We start from the raw sequence: 14120 nt of genomic DNA, 5'->3' as shown, positions 1-14120 counted from the left end.
AAAAAAAAAAAAGGACCAGGGTCCAGAATCCTCCATTCATTTCAAAACATTCTTAGAAAACTTTTTAAAAATGCTTTGTCAAAGGGATTCAGAAACCAAATGTATCTTTATGAAATAAAAGCAATGCTCCAGGCAAAAGATATCAGAAAATAAGGCTGGAGAGGGACACGGGGAGAGGTGTGGGGACATGGCTGGGTTTCATAGGCCTCTCCACACCTGCAGACTAAGGCCTACCTACTTCTACTCCCAGCTGTGAAGTGTGCTCACAGGCGAGATAATGATGCATCAAATGCTCAGTGCACACTGGGCATAGTTCCTCTTTCACAAAGCCCAAGCGGGAACACTTTGGAAGGAAACCCAGCTAACCTGGAGGCTCCCTTAGCACACATGGGAACCTTCTGCATGAGAAGCTGGGGCTCATGGTCTTATACAGTGCTCTTTAATTTGGGGGACACATCCCAAAGGAGATGTGGCAATGAGTGCAGGACATGACTGCACTATCACAACTCAGACAATGATATAATTGGCCTCTAGCATTGGGGATGGGGAGTGTGATGCTGCTGAGTATCCTATCATACTCAAGATGTGCCCCTCCCCTCAAATTGTCAAATTTCAGCACAGGGTAAATGGCTGCAGTGCATCTCTGGGGACAAGCCTTAGCCCAGCTGGTGACTCTGACAAGATGAACCTTTACATTCAGGTCAGAGAAGGCAGCAAGGGCTGTCTAGATCACAAACTGAGCATTAACTTTAAAGGCAAGATCAGGGTGTTAAAAGAGGCAACATCATGTTAAGCACTGGTTGGGCTTAAAGGCAAAGCCCTGCAGTCTACTACAAAGAAGATGAGTGGAGTTTCTAGTACCACCTGGGACCCTGGAGCCTCAGGCCTGTGTGGAGAGTGACAGGCGAGCAGGCAGAGCAGCTGATCACCAAGCTTTCAGCCAATGTTACTGGCAGTCTGGAGAACTCTCTTCAAACACCCCTAGCCAGGCACCGCAGGCAAAGATGACTGGTTAGTTCAGAGACCACAACAGCCAGGGAGAAAGCTGGAGTCTAAACCCACTACTATCATTCTCTGGCTGGGAGGGAGTCTTGCGCCACTATCTAGTCTCCCTGCTTTCTTGACTAGCACTCTGGCCTTTACCTCAGGAATGTCGGCATCATGCTCAGGGGAATCTCCGCCATCATCACTTGTCTTCCTCTTCCTTTTATTTCGGACGCTCTGGATGAAATTTTTGTGGAAGTCGCAGATATACAGGTGCCTTACCTGATTGGAAGAAACCTAAAGTCAGTGTTATCAACCCCATGGAACCTGTGAAATCATGAGCCTTCTCTTTTGGCCAGGTACTAGAGAGAGGTGAATAAATGAAAGGCAGGCCACAGTTTACAACCATAGGCTGCGGAAGAAAAACAGAGGGCTGGTGGTACAGCTCAGTGGAAAGTACATGCCCAACTTGGATATCCACCCCCCAACCCCGTGACCACCCCAACCGTGGGGTGCATTAGCACGCAAAGCTCTACAGTATAGGGAAGGTGGCTGCAGCTGGGAGAAGGCTGGCCTTAGAGGTACAGGAGGAATTATGAACTTGCAGTGGGCAGAGACAGGGTGCAGGGCAGCTGATGGTACTCAATGCCTACTCCTACTGTGGGGTAACACTGGATAACTTGACTCTGCTACTTCACATCTGACCCACAAAGGAGCAGAGAGACAGAATTCTCACAAAGGAGAACCACATAACAGAGAATGGATATCACCCTGATTTTCTAATAAACACCAGAGTATATTAGTAAAGGTGCCAACAGCAGCTCAGATGTGAAGAGCATGTTTTTATGTAAATAGCACAGTTGCCTGGAGGAACCACTCTAAGACCCTGCAGGACCCAGTGCCTGTGTGAACAGCCCTGCATAGGGACAGATGGTGCACAAATGTTCTGGGGAGACATCTCAACTGGAGTTTAGTCCTTAAAAGATAAAAGTAAGCTGACAGGAAGTCACTGAATTCAGGCTGTTTTGTGGAGGGAGCAATGAAAACTGTTTAATAGGGTGATTATCAGTTTCTTGTGGTTGGATTGGTGAGTCATGAGTTATTTGGAGTTTACTCTGTGATGCTGTCTTGCACACAGCAGGCACTCAGTACGTGCTGATGCACCAATGTAGGCACTCTCAGATCCAGAAACGCTTTGCTGGTAAAAGCCACCTCTTACAAGGCCACAAATTGGGAAGGCTTTTGCCAGATTCCACCCTAGCAATGAACTTTTCGGACATGCCACTGGCCTAAAGAGTTAACACCCAGGTGAAACAAGGCTACAGGACGTGTGACCTCTGTTCCATTCCTGGCAGCTGGCACTTGGGTTGAAAATGTAAGCAAGTGCCTCTTGAGAGAGCAAGCTGCTTCCCACAAGCATAGTGGTAAACTGGGAAGAGGGGCAGAATGGGGTGTTTCTAAGGCTTAGGGAGGAAGACATCGGACCCAGAGTGGGGAGGCGGGCAACCCAAGGATTCCAAAACCTTTTTCCTTTGTGTGGTTCCCAGCTTCAAGCTCTCCGGAAGCAAAAAGAAACATGTCAGCTGCAAGTTGGCTATGTACTAATATATTATAGAGGCAGCCAGTGTCCACCTGAAGGGTTGTGGTATCTTACTTTAAAAGGGTTTTTTGCTAGATCCTTTTACAAGACAGCTATTCTCTGTCAAGTCTAAACTGCTTTTCAGCAATCTCAGGGCTCAGCGGCCTTTGTGGGTGGGGTGGGGCACGAGGGTGGAAGCAAAGGCTCACTGTGGTTGTCCTTTTGTTTTTTTCTTTCCTGTTTCACTTGCTACCACAGCTAGACACTCTTGTAACACAGCACTTACTTGGGATTGAATCCCTGCCCAAGTCTGTGGAATGAACAGAAACTCTTTCAGAGATAACGTCCCTCTACTACCACCTTGGAATGGACTAAGGCTGCACATCCTAACCACAAGCATTCCCAAGTACTGCCTTTGGGGATGCTACTACAGGGCAGAGGGGGCCTTTCTTCCAGATGATGTGTGTGTGACATGCTCAACACTGCTCCACATGGCTTCCCCATGGGATGAGTGGATAAATGGAGACTTTACTGCAACAACAAAACTATCCAGATGTGAGCACTGCTCAAGTATAACTGCCAGCAGCCCACACAGGAGGCAGGCACCGTTTCCATGTGGATAAATTAATCGCCAGTTCCCTTTCACTCCCATATGTGTGATTAGCAGGGGACACCTGAGTGTTTAGTCAGGTTTTGCTTCAGAGCAATTTCATTCATTCATTCACTCACTCATTTATTTATCGACAGACATTTGTAAAAAAGAAAGTCCCAATCATTTAAAAAAAACAGCACAATTCCAAATGAGCTGGACTACACTGGTTGACTAAATAAAACTGAGTGTACAAGAGATGAGTCTAGAAGAAAGAATGATGACCTTATTTATTATAGACGAATGAAACTTGGGTGTAGGGTCTGGAAGCAAGCCAGGTAATAAGTGGGTTTAGGAAATTAGCCAGCTTTTAAGTGCAGTGTGCTCTTGGCGCCATTGCTTCCTACCCCGAGCCTCAGTTTCTGCCACATCAGAAGTGTAAAGATTGGCTCCCCTTTCCACTAAGAGGCAATGCCTGATTTCCCCTAACCGTAGAACAGTAATCATTCAAACTTCCTGAATATTAGAAGTTCCTTAACTCAGTCTCAGTTCCTAACCTGGAAGCTGCCACTCAGGGCTTGCAGCAACAGATGTCAAACTGAAAAGTTCTTAACCGTTTGGCAGTAGGCACATCTTCAAAACTGTTTACCACAGTAGGTGAGATCACTCAGGAAGTTTCTTATAATTAGCCACAAGGTATAAGGGCAATCCCATTCAATTTTAAATCTGCACCTCTCCACCTCCATTGGCATTACCAAAGATGCTAACCCCCACAAGAAAACTGATTCCCCGCCCCCTTCAATCCCATCCACAGCAAGTCATTTAAGACCCGGCCTTGGCCTTATTTCTGCCACATCTCAGAAGAACTCATTCGCTGCCAGCGAAGCGGGCTCTGTGCTGCGCTGCAGAGACGGAGGCCGCGGGAGACAGGAAAGTCGCGGCCACCTTGCTAGAGTCTGAAAGAGCGACAAGGTCCCTGGAGGGAGGACGAAGTTGGAGAAGATCTTCCAGGTCCCCTTGTCACCCCTTCTGCCCCACATTCTTGCAAAAGTAACCCACCTCTCTCTGCTCTACTATTCGGCGCAACAGTGACAGCTGGAAACTGCTGTCGCTTTCCCAGGCAGGGAGACTGTGCCAAGCCCTCCCGGGTTTCCCAGCCCACCCTCGGGGATGCGGGCAGCGTCACGGAGCACCGAGCGGCCTCCAAGAACCCTAGTCCCCTGTTTTGCACTGACTGCGCGGCGAGGCCCAACGCGCGGAGCGTCCCCGGGGTCCCTTCCCCGCGGCCCTGCGCTGCGCCCCGAGACTCACGCTCTTGTCTATGTCCAGCTTGAGTTTCTTCTGCGAGATGCTTTTCTGCACCCTCTTGCTGAAGGAGGCGTTGCCCGCGGGCCGGACGCAGCGCTCGCCGTCCGCGATGAGGCAGCAGCTCTGGCCGTAGCCCGGGGCGGCGGCGGGGGCGGCGGGGGGCCCTTCGCGGCTGTCCTCCTCTGTGCTGAAGCCGTTCATCTCCCCGCCCCGGCCCGGCCCCTCCGGGAGAGGGCCCCTGTAGGCCACTCCGCGGCTGCTAGCCCCGCCGGGCAGCTCTCCGCCAGCCCCGCGCCCGGGTCCCACGGTGCGCCCCGGGTCAGGCGCGCTCTGAGCTCCGCGAGGCCCGGCTGCTCTGTGCTCCTGCAGCCCGGGCCCCGGCGGGGATGCAAACGCCGAGGCTCCGGCCCGGGCTCCCGAGGCTCCCCCGGGATCCGGGCCCGGCCGCCCTGGGGCTCCCGAGGCCCCCACCGGCTCCCGCCTGCTCCGCGCCGCGCGGTAAAGTCTCCACCCCGCGGCTCCCCGCGCGGGGGCCCGGCCTCGAACCCGCCGTGTCCGGGCCCCGCGGTGTGCTCGGCCCGCCCCAGCGCCTGGCCGCTCGGCGGCGCCCCGAGTCCCCGCGGCAGCCCCTGGGCCGCCCCGGCCGCCGCCCGCCCGACGCGCCGCACCACAACAGTGCGCTCCCCCGCCCGCCGCGGCACAGCGGAAGTCCCGCCTCCGTGCGCTCAATGGCCATTTTCTTTATAAAGGCGGGGCCTCTGTCGCCGCTGGCAATTCCCATTGGGCGCCATCGCTGTCGGTCTCCGGTGCCAGGCTACTTCCTGGACTCTGCTGGGATGGGTTCAAAGTAGAGAAAGTGCAAGAGGGAAGAGTTACCCAGGCTAGAGCGGACAGCGGGCCGCAGGTTTAGTCCTGGCTGTGGAGTGGGATGCTGAGATGAGTCTGGAGGAATGCAGGATGTTCTAGTCCCAGTTAGGATGGTGGATAAGGTCCTCGCTCCGACGAGGAATGCTGAGCGGGGTCTGGAATAATGCAGAATGTCCTGGTCCGGGGCAGGAATGGTGAGCGAGGTCCTCTGGCTCTGGGGAGAGATGCTAAGTTAGGCCAGGAGAGACGCGGGGCCCTTACTTCAGGGAGAGGTGCTGAGCGGGATACGGAGGGACACACGGTCTCCACTCCGGGATGGGGTGCTGAGCAGTTTCCCAACCCTGCGCGGGATCCTGAGCAGGGGCCCGGCTTCATGATGGTGTTGTGAGCAAGCCGGTTATGGGACGAAATGCAAAGCCGGGTCTAACAGGCCGCAAGGTCTCGTGTAACCGACTGGATGTTGAGTAGGGTCTACGGGAAGCAGGGACAGACTTGCTGCAAAGATCACGTTCTCAGTGGACTGAAGCATCGACGTGCGGAGGGAAACTGAGGGACAAGCGTGGGGGAAGGGTACGGGAAGGGGACCTTAGGGAGAAAGTGCTGCCAGGAGAACAGACTGAGCAAAACGGAAAAGCCTGGGCTGAAAGACCTGCGCAGCAGCGGGAGGCAAGGTGCATGGTGTGGGACTGAAAGCTAGTGTGGAAGTGCATATGCGCATAAAGAGGCTTTGAGAGGCAGGGGAGGTCAGACAGGGGAAGTAACAATCTTTGGGTACGGGGCACTAAGGAAGGAGGGACTTAAAGAGGAGAGCCCAGGATCAGGGCAACCCTTCCCTAGGTTGATACTCAGGATGGGCTTTTGGGCTGAGGCAAAGGTGAAAGGCCCTTCGACTACGGACACAGGGCTCACCTTCAGATTTGTTGGGGACTGATTTGTAGTTTTATTGCTTCCAGCTACTCAGACCAACCGGGGAGGAGGTCACCTCACCCTGCCAAGACCAGGGTGTCGCCTCGCCCTTCCTGCAAGGATACAAGGGGATTTTCTAAGAGTCGGATCATACAGTCAGTAGTGTTGTGGGGGAGACGTGTGGGTACGGGGTGGGTGTCAGGTAAGCTCTTAAATTCTCTTCAAAGATCTGAAATGAGTTGTACAGTTTAATTTTATTAATTTCACACAGGAGACAGTATGTTAAAAAATACACCTATCAGATAAAAATGGAAGCCCGCTGTAGGGGCTGAGGCTGTAATTTGGTGGCAGAGTGCTTGATCAGTGCGCTCGAGGCTCTGGATTTGTTCCACAGTACTACTTAAACGGTCCGTAGCCCCATCTTTTAGCAGGAGGATCTGAAGTTCAAGTTCATTTTTTTTTTTTTTTAAGAATTACTTATTTATTTTATGTATCTGAGTACACTATAGCTGTCTTCAGACACACCAGAAGAGGGCATCAGATCCCTTTACAGATGGTTGTGAGCCACCATGTGGTTGCTGGGAATTGAACTCAGCAACCTCTGGAAGAGCAGTCAGTGCTCTTAACTGCTGAGCCATCTCTCCAGCCCCTCAAGGTCATTCTTGACTATATAGCACTCAGGCCAGTCTTGGTTTTGTGAGACCTTGTCTCAAGATAACAAAACAAAACATGACCATTATGAAATTGCTTATAAAAAATACTCTAAAGCCGGGTGGTGGTGGCACACCTTTAATCTCAGCATTTGGGAGGCAGAGGCAGGTGGATTTCTGAGTCCGGCGCCAGCCTGGTCTACAGAATGAGTTCCAGGACAGCCAGGGCTACACAGAGAAACCCTGTCCCGGGGGAAAAAAACCCTCTAAAATTTACAAACGAGAATTGGTGAAGCAAAATTTAACATCTTCATAAAAAGATGCGCACTTGATTTTAAAGGTAGATTCAATATCAGTGTGTGTGTGTGTGTGTGTGTGTGTGTTAGAATTTACCAGCAACTCTGTAGCAAAGAGTGACTAGGCGCTTCAGAAACGCCCTTTTCAGTGCTGAGTAAATGATGTGGAATGAGCTCTCCATGGTGGCCCACATATGTTATGCCAATGCTTGAGAAGTATGCAGGGGGATCTAGAGTTCTTATTGAATCAACTTGAGGCTAGCTTGGGCTACATGAGACCTTGTCCCAAACAAAACAAAAGGAAATAAAATTGCATGTGGACCTGTGGAATGTAATATTTGTGTATTATGTTAAAATAAATAATCCATGCAGGGTGGGAGGCTGGGGAGGGAGATTGTGTTCTTCCAGAGGACCCCAGTTTCTGTAAAACATCGGTTCACAACAGCTAGTAATTCCAGCTCCAGGAAATTTGGCCTCCCCAGGAGTGTGCTAGGCCCCATCCCCAAACAAAACAAAACACAAATAGCAACAGTAACAAAGCTTTGGGGTGGGGGAAGCACTGAGGTGGCTCAGTGGGTTAAAGCACTTAATAAGCCTGCTGATCTCAGTTCTATCCCCAGCACCCACATGGCAGAAGGATCGAATTAGCTTATGCAAATTATCCTCAGACCACAGCCCCAGTGTGTTATGAATGCACCACCTCCCCACAGAAAAAAAAGAAATGTCATAGTTTTATTTTGAAAATCAAAAACGCACATAAGAAATACTCCATATTACAAAGAGTGATTATTTTGGGGTAGCAGATATGTGGTTGACATTTTTATACTTTGTTCTACCTTTGCTATTAGTGGAAAAACACGATTTACTAGGAGCCTTGCTGCAGAGTGCATATTCCAGAGCAAGTTCTGGAGAGATGGCTCAGTGGTTAAGAGCACTGTCTGCTCTTCCAGAGGTCCTGAGTTAAATCCCCACACGGTGGCCCATAACCATCTATAATGTGTGATCTGAGATCCTCTTCTGGCATGTAGGTGTACATGCAGATAGGATACTGATACATAAAATAAATAAATCTTCAAATCAAAACAAAACCTAACTGGCACAGGCAGCTACAGAAGCAAGCGTGACGCTGGCCTGATAAGGATACTGCCTAGGTAAAAGTACAGAATAGAGAGTGAAGCTGGGGTACACACAAGGCAGTGTGTAGCCCTGGCTGTCCTGGAACTTACTCTGTAGATCAGGCTGGCCTGCTTCTGCCTCCTGAGTGCGAGTGCTGGGATTAAAGTTGTTTTTGCCTGTTTTTTTGTTTTTGGTTTTTTTTTATGCTGAGATGCTTTTCTGAAGTCTTGCATTCTGCCAGGTCATTTCAGCACCCAACTGCTTCACTGTCAGCATTCCTTGGCTGGAGGAGTAAAGAGCTCCTCCCTTGGGAGCTCCAGAGCAGTCCTCAGGACAGCAGCCATTCCTGATACCTGTCATCCCAGTGTTCCTTAGAGCCACCCCTTTATTTGGCAATCCTTTATTAATGCAGTCCCCTGTTAAAATAAGCTCATCTTTAGACAAGAATAATCATCAAGCCTGTTTGTAGAGCATGTGTGTGTGTGTGTAAGCACTGTGTGTGAGCACCTGCTCTCATGCTCTGACCATCCTTTGCAGAGATCCTGGAGTCTTTCTTCCAGGGATGTTCCATCACAACCTTTCTCTATGTGTGTAGCTCTGCCGTTGCAGTTTTAATGACTTCACAATTCTACAGCTTATGCGCTGAGCATCATTAGATGATTGGCTTTGCTGTTGGAACAGTGTTCAGATCTGAGCACCACTCTTCATGTGCTGTGACATGTTAACAAATTCTTTCCTTTCCTTTCCTTCTTTCCTTTCTTTTCCTCCTTTCCTTTCCTTTCCTTTCCTCTCCTCTCCTTTCTTTAGGAGACAGTGCCACACATATTCCTGGCTGGCCTGGAACCCACTATGTAGTCAAGAGTTACCTTAAACCTCAGTTTCTCTTACATTCACCTTCCAAGTACTGGGATGACAGACACAAGACAGCAAACACAGTGGTGCTGAGGATGGACCTCGGGACTTCATGCCTGCTAGGTTGGCACTCTGGTTGCAGAGCTACAGCCCCAGCCAGCCTCATTTCACTTAAGCCTGCTGGAGACAGTGACATGTAACACACTGCCTTGTACAGCGTGAAAGGTTAATCAATGCTAGCCTGTCCACCTACCTCGACCCACTTACATTTACTTCCTACAGCTGGATTTTTTTTTTTTGAACAGGATTTGTCTTTATGTTTTGCCTGTATGCATGTACACCATGTGTCTGCCTAATGCCTGTAGAGGCCAGAAGAGAGTGTCAGATCTCCTGGACCTGGAGTTACAGATGATTGTGTGCTGCCATGTGGGTGCTGGGAAATCTAGTTCTTCTGCAGGAGCAGCCAGTGTTCTTAACCACCAAACCATCTCACCAGCACCAGGGTTTGTCTTTGTAGCTCAGGATGGCCTGGAACCAGACAACAAAGGATCTCCTGGCACTAGTTGACAAATGTTTGTGAGCCACTTGGTCCCCTGCAAGAGCTGTACATGCTTTAAACCCCTGGGCCACCTCTCCAACCCCGATGTAAAAATTTCAACATAAACTTTTCCTAACCTGGTGTGACGGTGCATGCTTTGGATCCCAGCACTTAGGAGGCAGAGGCAAGTGGATCTCTGTGAGTTCTTGGCCAACCTGGCCTATATGGTGAGTTCCAGGACAACCAGGACTATGTGGAGAAAAGCTGTCTCAGAAAATGAAAACAAACAACAAAAAGCAAACAAAATCCCTCCAAACCCAAGCAACAGTAACAAAATAGCACCTTTTCCTATGATTTAAGGTTACTTCAATAGTAGGATGTCAGAAGGGGAGTTGTAGTGAATCACCCTTCTATCCCGACACACAGCAATGATCCCACATCATCCCAGCCCGAAAGACTCAGGGTTGGTGCCCATGCTAATAAGCACCTACTGGACAGGAGGTGTTTCTCTCTGTCTTCTTCCTTCCTGTTTGGAGGGCCACATTGGAGTTATTTTCAGTGATCCTGTCTTTGGAGACAGATGGAAAGTTAGTAATATATCTTGAGGGTCAGGTTGCTCATTATGAGTGTCCTAGCTGTGGGCATCCGAGGGGTTAAGCCTTTGGCTCAGACAGTAGTGGGTGTGTGCCCATCAGAACCAAGATGCTATAATGATTAATCTTCTCTGTCTCAGATGGACATCAGATCCCTGTGAGGATATGAGAGGATGTTTCCAGAAAGACCTAACTAAAAAGGAAAGTGCAATCCTGAATGTGGAGGACATCCTCCTGTGGGCTGGGCTCCCAGGCTGAATAAGAAGAAAATGAGTTGAGCTCTCTCCCTCTTCCTCTCTCTGCTTCCCAACAGCAGACACAAAGTGATCAGTTACCAGATGACCCCCTGCTGCGGTGCCTTTTCCCCACCACTATGAACAGTTCACCCTTAAGCTGTGAGCTAAAATAAACCCTTCTTCCCTTTTGTCCAGTGTCTCCTCCCAGTAATTAGTAACAAATACAGACGAGCTGGGGAGCAGATGGGGGAGGGGGGACCAGCGGGAGTGGATGCGGGGAGGGGGGAACCAGAGGGAGTGGAGGCCAGCCTGGTGTGCTGCTCAGAGTGTGGTGGTAGAGCTGGTCAGTGGGGTGTGTAAGGAGCTGAGAGAGGATGGCTGGAAGCTGTGGGAACAGGTGTTGTTTTCGAGTTTAAGGCTTCCAGGGCCAGCTGTGTGGTCAGTACTTATCGGATAAGTGGATAGATGGATGAGGGTAATGACCTCGACCTCTGTAACCAAAAGGTAGTGTGGTTCTTTGGCTTCGGTCACCCACTCTGGATTCAGTCTGGGTTGGGATCCTAGCTTGGCCTCTCAGCCTGAGCACCTTGGGGAATCGACACAGTCTTGCCATTGCCTCAGTCTGGTTTCTTCATCTGTGAAATAGTAACTTTCTATGACTGTGACAATTAGTGACTGTTAGTAGACACAATAAATCATGTATAATATACTTATGTGTATATACATAATAAAATTATGTATATATAATTAGTGACTGTTAGTAGACACAATAAATCATGTATAATATATTTATGCATATATACATAATATAATTATGTATAATATTGTGCCTTGCACAAGTGCCTATCAGTTGCTAAATCAGTTATGGTTGGGTTTGGCAAATAACAAAGCCTTCACAGAAGATTAAATGTTCTCTTACCTTAAGAATTCTGGAGCAATTAGAGAGCCTTCCTCAAGGGCCAGAGAACACGGCTTTTCTGTCACTCCACCATGAGAGTGGGGGACTTCCAGCCCCATGGTTCACTCTTTGACCAAGATGGCTGCTGGAGTTGCCTTGGCATTTTGACCAGAAGGAAGAAGAAAGAGAGAGAAGAATCCCACCTCCCCTTAAAGAGACTTCTCATGGGCTTTGAGTGGACTTCCGACTTGTATCCCTGGTCAGCATTCTGCCACACCTGACAGCAGGGAACGGGTGATACCATAAAATGTCCTCTGACTTTTTGGTAGCTGTGTGCTCAAAGAAAATGGAGGGCCTGTGACTAGGGTATAAGGGTGGGATACGGAGTGTGTGTTTGGCCATAGCCAACCATCACTGCCATATCTCTTTTAAATTCCCATCTCTTTAATTTAAGAGTCAGGGATATCCAGTTAATTTGGTTCCATCTGCCAGGTGGTGGTGGCGTACGCCTTTAATCTCAGCACTTGAGAGGCAGAGGCAGGTGGATTTCTGAGTTCGAGGCTAGCCTGGTCTACAGAGTGAGTTAGTTCCAGGACAGTCAAGGCTACACAGAGAAACCCTGTCTGGGAAACAACCAAAAAAAAAAAAAAAATTGGTTCCATTTTTCTGGTAAATCCTTTTTAGACACAATTTTCAAAGATCTGCAAATGTTTTGTGTGGGTTTTGTGTTTTTTCCTTTGTGTGTTATATACCTGCTTGTGTGGGTGGGTAGGTGTTTATGAGCATATACACATGTGCATATGGGGGTCACAGGTTCCCATTGGGTATCATTCCATACTTGTTCACAACTTTTATTATTTTTTAAATTATTTTTAATTATGTGTATGTGTGTGCAGGTGCCTGAAGAGGCCAGAAGGTGTTGGCTCTCCCTGAAATTGGAATTGTGAGATGCTTAGCATGGGTGGTGGGAACTGAATATGATTTTTCTGGAAGGCTAGTGGGGAGTGTTCTTACCCACCTAACCATCTCTCCAGCCCTAACTGAGTTGCTCACTGAAACTTAAACTCATTGGTTTGGTTAGGCTAGCTTGCTAGACATGGATGCTCCTGTCTGCACCCCTCCCAGTGCTGGGATTACATACAGGGTATACCTCTATCCCTAGCTTTTTACACATTTTCCAGGGATTTGAACTCAGGTTGCCAGGCTTGGCAGCAAGTTCCTTTACCTGTGGAGCCTGCCAAACCTCGGTGACTCTTTCTACGTATCCATGCTCAAGACCCTGCTTTGAAGGTCACTGTGTAATAAAGTTTAGTTTTTTTTTTTTTTTTTTTGTGCCACGGTGACAAAAATAACCGAGAGCTCTCTATTTTGGCTCATGGTTTTTGAGGTATCAGTCATCTTGTCCAGAGAGGGACGGAACCTGGTAGAGAGCAGACAGTTCCCTAGTTAACCCCAAGCCCCCAGCTCCTGCTCTGTTATCAGCTCCCCACAATCCCATCGTATTAGGAATCTATGAAGGGATCAATGTCTAGCAATTGCTCTTATAGTCTCGGGAGGGCTTCACCAAACCCCAGTCCCAAGTGAAGACTAAGATGGCAGAAACAACTCTGTCTCCAGAACAAAGAGGGATATTCAGATAATGAAAAATGGATTGAATGCAGAGTAGAGATACAAGGCTGAGTGGCTCTTTTCTGCTTTGTGTGGGTTTGAAGGTTTTTGAAACAAGCCAAGAGAATCTACTTTGCCACATGTACAAGTTTGAGTATTTTTGTATCTATGTTTTTTGTTCGTTTGTTTGAGACAGTGTTTCATGTAGCCCAGGCTGGTCTCAAACTCATTATGTAGCCGAGGATGTCAAACTCATTATGTAGCCAAGGATGACCTTGAACTTCTCATCCCCCTGTCTCCACATACTGAGTAATGGGATTGTGGGTGTGCTATACTATGCCCAATTCACAGGGTGCTGGGGCTCGAACCCAGGGCTTGGTGCATGGGCAGCAAATGCTCTACCCATCCAGCCACAGCCCCTGCTCACAAGTCTAGGCCATCTGTTTGTAACAGCGTCTGAATCCCTGAAAAAGATTTTTACTCTTTCAGATTGTCAAGTCGGCTCTGCTAAGCATTTAAATCTGAAAAAAACTCAGGCACATTCAGTTCTTAATTGTCCTTTGAAATATCTAAGGAACTTTGATTAATTAAGGCAGTAAGTCTATCAAATGTTTAAGAAGGATTAGGTCTATTAAATTTAACAATTCAACACTAATAAAGAACAAAGGAAAATGATTCTTCTTATCTCTGCATGAAAAGCTTCTAAATTTCAAAGTACCAAAATCTGTAAATTGAACTTAAAACCTTAAAGGAAAGTTTGTATTCAAAGAGGGCAGCCTTAGGCCAGGCTGGTAGCACCCACCTGAAATCCCAGCAGAGGCAAAAGGATCATGAGGCTAGCCTGCACCAACTCACAGCGAGACCTCAGACAGTGTGGAAAGGGCTGGGAGAGAGCTCAGTGTTGCCCAGCATGTGAGAGGCCCTGAGTTTGCTTTCCAGATTACAAAAGCACACACACACACACACACACACACACACACACACACACACACACACACGCATGCGCACGCACACACACACACACAAGCACATGTATATATGCATACATGATAACTCCTGCTGGCAAGATAGCCCAGTGGGTAAAGACGCCTGCCCCTGAG

General features: G+C 48.7%; 1 protein-coding gene and 1 long non-coding RNA gene across 2 annotated transcripts in view; one reads left to right on the top strand and one right to left on the bottom strand.

The window, feature by feature from the left end:
- Sap30l (SAP30 like) overlaps positions 1-5109 on the bottom strand; it is a 12666-nt gene extending 7557 nt beyond the window's left edge. The window contains exons 1-2 of the mRNA XM_031352719.1: positions 4464-5109; positions 1144-1266 (exon numbers count right to left, since the gene is read on the bottom strand). Of these exons, the coding sequence (XP_031208579.1) occupies positions 1144-1266; positions 4464-4661 (321 nt within the window). The 5' untranslated portion in view covers positions 4662-5109. The remainder of the gene's footprint in view (positions 1-1143; positions 1267-4463) is intronic.
- A 169-nt stretch (positions 5110-5278) lies between these two features.
- Positions 5279-10704, top strand: LOC116077777. The gene is made up of 2 exons (XR_004113330.1): positions 5279-5521; positions 10419-10704. It is a non-coding gene; the product is annotated as an uncharacterized LOC116077777 (long non-coding RNA).
- Positions 10705-14120: the final 3416 nt, after the last annotated feature.

The sequence above is a fragment of the Mastomys coucha genome, unplaced genomic scaffold, assembly GCF_008632895.1.
Source record: "Mastomys coucha isolate ucsf_1 unplaced genomic scaffold, UCSF_Mcou_1 pScaffold5, whole genome shotgun sequence".
Lineage (NCBI taxonomy): Eukaryota > Metazoa > Chordata > Mammalia > Rodentia > Muridae > Mastomys > Mastomys coucha.
This window is presented reverse-complemented; position numbering and strand designations above follow the sequence as displayed.